Source organism: Trachemys scripta, chromosome 1, assembly GCF_013100865.1.
Source record: "Trachemys scripta elegans isolate TJP31775 chromosome 1, CAS_Tse_1.0, whole genome shotgun sequence".
Classification (NCBI taxonomy): domain Eukaryota; kingdom Metazoa; phylum Chordata; order Testudines; family Emydidae; genus Trachemys; species Trachemys scripta.
In genome coordinates this window covers 343,503,486-343,508,352 of record NC_048298.1, presented here as the reverse complement: position 1 = coordinate 343,508,352, position 4,867 = coordinate 343,503,486, and the positions used below count along the sequence as shown (strand labels likewise).

At 43.6% G+C, this 4,867-nt stretch overlaps 1 protein-coding gene across 1 annotated transcript; it reads right to left on the bottom strand.

Moving 5' to 3' along the window:
- Nucleotides 1-2,770: 2,770 nt before the first annotated feature.
- On the bottom strand, nt 2,771-3,718 carry LOC117873063 (olfactory receptor 52M1-like). The gene has a single exon (XM_034762071.1). It carries the CDS (start codon nt 3,716-3,718, stop codon nt 2,771-2,773), a length of 948 nt encoding a protein of 315 aa, XP_034617962.1.
- Nucleotides 3,719-4,867: the final 1,149 nt, after the last annotated feature.

The window sequence follows — 4,867 nt, the reverse complement described above, 5'->3', positions numbered from 1 at the left end:
ATACACCTGAATTCTTAAAGTATAGGCCTTAACAGACAGGCCTGAATATCTATATCCTAACACTTCGCCTGCACCATACTTACCTGTTACCATGGTAATGGTTACCCAGGTATTTACTTAACTCTTACATACCCCAACAGATAACACATACAATCCAACATAATATTAAAGGTCAACAAATCAAGACTTTAAAAGGATCCCTCACAAGATATACTTTGCACAAGAAGCCACATAATTATATCATAATGACACCATAATCATATTACTATGGTGACTATGTGGTGCAAAGTGCCACAATGGTAACTAGTGACAAAGCGTCCTGTGGCACCTTATAGACTAACAGACGTATTGGAGCATAAGCTTTCGTGGGTGAATGCCCACTTCGTCAGACCCAACAGTAACTGTTAATAAGGATGCAGAAAGGGCAAATATGTTCAATAAACCTTTCTGTATTTTATCTGGAAAGAAGCAGGATGATGCACTCAGATCACGTGAACCTCTTTCCAGTCCACTGGTAACTATGGAAGACGGTAAACAGCACCTACTAGGGAATGATATCTTTAAATCAGCAGCCCCAGATATTTTGCAGCCAAAGAGTCCTAAAAGAGTTGTCTGAGGAGATCTCTGCCTCACTGATTTTAATTTTTAATAAATATTGGAACACTAGGGATATCCCAGAGGACTGACAGAGCACTAATGTTATGCCAGTTTTCAAAAAGGGATGATTTGGGTATTAAATGCCGGTTAGCTTGACACCAGTCTTGGGCATAATAATGGAAATGCGGCTAGGGGATTCCATCAATAAAGAGTTAAAATGCAGACTACAATTCATGCCTTTTAGGTGAGAACAAATTTGATTGAAGTTATGAATATTGCCCATGGTCTTGGAATCCTTTACACATGTTTAAGTCTTGCATAAAAGCCCTCTGGTAGATTTTACATTAAGGCCAAAGAGCTATGTGTTGATGGCCCTTCAAAGACACTTAGCTCTCTCAATGGTATATAGAAGAATCACATCTCAGCAAGAATATGGTCAATGGCTGCCCCTGTGTGTCATCAAAGTATGTAAGGACGTGTGATATGCTCATGTGACCTAGAAGATTAATATTAGATCATAAAAATACCATAGAGGTGCATCTGTCTCAGGCATGTGTCTTAATCATGGGATACAGGTTGTGCATCAATGCTTATGAGAATAAAGATAACTTACCCAGTCTATAGAAAATTGGGGTCCCTTGATTTTCTTGGGGACATAGATCAATAAGAGAAAATAGGGTGGCCACTTTTATGGACACGTGCAGAATGGAGCTGTAGACAGAATCACAATATACAAGGGGGATGCCCACAATGGGAAAACTAAGCTCCCTCTCGGAGATTCCAACAGGAACCATCCCTCTAGTGATGATCAAGCCATGAGAGACCCATCAGACCCTGACACTATCTTTGTCAAGGATGGGAGTATTACTATATTTGAAACTTGTGCATAGGTCTGTATAGTATTTCTATATGCTTGGTAACCAAAACTTTAATTGTAACTTTTAATAAAACGATTAAACTTTGGACTGGGAAATGTATACCTGGTCACTACCTTTGGTCTTTGTGTGTTCCTAGAGACTCTACATTTGATACAAATAACAGAAGAAACTTTCACTCTGTTAAGCTTGAAACTGTAGCTGCCAGAGCTGAAGCCATGATGAAGTTACACCACATTACAAAATTTACTTTAAATAAAAGGCTACAGTGCCATGTACGTGTGTAAATATCCAGCTAATGGAAGGTACTGCAGGGTTCTCAAACTGGGGGTTGGGACCCCTCAGGGGGTCATGAGGTTATTACATGGGGGTCGCGAGCTGTCTGCCTCCACCCCAAACCCTGCTTTGCCTCCAGCATTTATAATGGGGTTAAATATATTAAAAAGTGTGTTTAATTTATAAAGGGGGTCACACTCAGAGGTTTGCTATGTGAAAGGGGTCACCAGTAAAAAAGTTTGAGAGCCCCTGGTGCACTGTTTATCTTCCTCCTTGTGAGCTACCAAAGCTACCAAAACCATTCCTCTGCCCAATATCCCAACTACCCAGCTAACACAGAGGTTTATCCTTACACCTCTCTCAGCTGTTATCCTCCTAGCTTCAAACCTGATCCCTTACCCTGGCCTTGAGGCATGGCTAAGGGCAAAGAAACCCCAGCCCATACCCATTGTAGGTACCCTGCCTCCTACAGGCCCCTAGAAGGGAAGAACAATGGGGAGCTGAAAGCTAAGGAAATAAGGCAAACAAAGGTCTATGCCCCCAGGTATTTATAGTTGAGCTTTAGGGCTCAACAGCTGCATGATGCACACCCTTACCTGCCTGCCTCACAACTCTGCTCCCAAGCCTCAGCTATTTCTGTGTGGATTCCTGGGTTCCCTCTCTGCTCCTGAGTGGCCTGTGGGCCCCACAGCTGAGTCCTCACTGCACTCACTGCAAGCTCCTTGCCAGGCTCTAGCACATCCTGTCCCTGCCTCAGAGAAGAGGTAGCCTTGAGGGAATAGTAAGAGAGGGCGCAGGCACCTCAGGGATCCAGTTACCAGAAATTAGAAAGGTGGAAAACTCTATGAGTTAATGAGTTCTACACAGACCGATTCCCCAGCTGACAATGCACAGTAAGGTCAGGAAAGGATTTAGTGTATCCCTGACTGCCTAGTAAGTGATTCAGAGAAGAGGCCAAGCACCATGTCAATAGCCAGCACTTCACGGACTCGGTCAGAGAGTCAGCGGATCAGGAGAAAACTTTAGGTACATTTATGAGTAAAGAGCCGGAGCAGCCTGTCCCGGATCTGTTTGGTCCTCACCCCATAGATGATGGGGTTTAACATGGGGGGCATCAGGTAGTACATGTTGGCAATGAGAACATGGAAATGCAGGGGCACATTCTGGTTAAACCGGTAAGCAAGAGACAAGAACAGACCTGGGATGTAAAAGACTAAGATGGCACAGAGGTGAGAGATGCAGGTCCCAAAAGTCTTGAGACGGGCATCCTTTGTGGGGAGGCAGAAGATGGCCCTGAGGATCTGGGTATAGGACACAACAATAAAAATCACATCCAGACACTTAACACACAATAGTACAAAGAGGCCATAGTAACTACTGACACGGGTGTCGGAACAAGCCAGCTTTACCATGGCCATGTGGGCACAGTACGGCTGGGGGATAATGTTGGTTTTGCAATATGGCCACTGCATCAACAGGAAGGGATAGGGCAATACGAGCATGCTGCCACGCAGTACTATGGTCAGACCAATCTTTGCCACCCTGGCGTTTGTTAGTGTGGATGCATGTCTCAGGGGATCGCAGATGGCCACGTAACGATCTAGGGCCATAGCCACAAAGATCCCAGACTCTGTCACTGAAAAGCAGTGAAAGACATACAGCTGGGTGAGGCAAGCACTGAAACTGATCTCCCTAGAATTGAACCAGAAGATTGCCAGCATTTTGGGCAGAATGGATGTAGACACGATCAGGTCATTGACGGCCAGCATGCAGAGGAAATAGTACATGGGCCCATGGAGGCTTGGCTCCCTCTTCACGATGAACAGGATGGTGAAATTACCCAGGATGGCTATTGCATACATGCTGCAGAAGGGGATGGAGATCCAGACATGAGCTGCCTCCAGGCCAGGAATGCCCTGCAGGATGAAGGTGGAGGGATTGGTGACATTGGTTGTGCTGGAATCTGACATGGAGTAGGGAGAAGGTGTCCAACTCTGAGGCAGAACTGTGTCTCCTGCATGTAACGTACATTTCACTGAATTCCTGTATGTGCCCACAGTCGAGGGTGATGGTCACAGTACAAATGCCTGAATGGAGAGACAATATTAATATGAGACACTATGTGCTCTACTGGAGGCTGTTCTCATGGGTGAAGCAGATTGGTCGCTCTTCACACACTGAAAAATTACATTGTTATTATTCAGAGATATTAATTATGAACAAATGACCCCACTAATGCCAGTTCCATATTTTATTTTGCTCCTTGTATCAATAATGTGTTCTGATGTGGGAAACATTAATAGGCACCAGCAGGAAAAAATGAGTATGGCTCCTGGTTATCCATTATTGTTCCCTAATGCAATGAAAGCCAGGCTAGAAAGTGCATGTTGTAGGGAATTCCGCATTCACCCGGTGGCTCAAAATGTGGGTGTAGTCAAAAAGCAAACCTTTGCCAAGACATGTGGCGGGAGGCACATCCCAACTAGAATAGACTTCAGGGAAAAGATCACAATGTCATTTAGAGCAGTTCCATGGAAACACCTCCTGATTTGCAACAGTGGCCAAAACAAAGACAATCTTGGGATACATTAGGGATGGGATGGAGATTAACCTGCTCTTGAGATGCTCTCATTTTTCGTCACCCAGGGTCCATAAAGGATACAGCTGATATAGAAGGGGTTTCTGGGACACGCTATCAGAATGGGGTAGCCTCTTCTATGTGGATAGTCTGAAAAGTTGAGTACTGTTTAGTTTAGAGAAGAGCCAAAGAAGGGAGATATGATAGAGGAGAGGACAATATCGAACTGAAATTTTTACACTGAAATGGACAAAGAGAGCAAGTTCCCTACTGGTAATATCTATAGACACTTTGTGCTTTAAAAGGGCTAAATCCAGAAAGCTGAGACAAATTATCAGCAGAATTGATTGGGAGGAAAAATTTAGACAGGAAAATGTGAATGAAAATTGGGAGTTGTTTAAGAAGAGTTTATTAGATAGAAAGCAGAAATTGGGCAGAGGTAGTAATATATAACAAAAGGGGAAAAGGGAAAATAGGAAATAATACAAATTTGAAGTCATGAAAATTAATGAGGGATGTTAAAAATATCATGGAAATATTA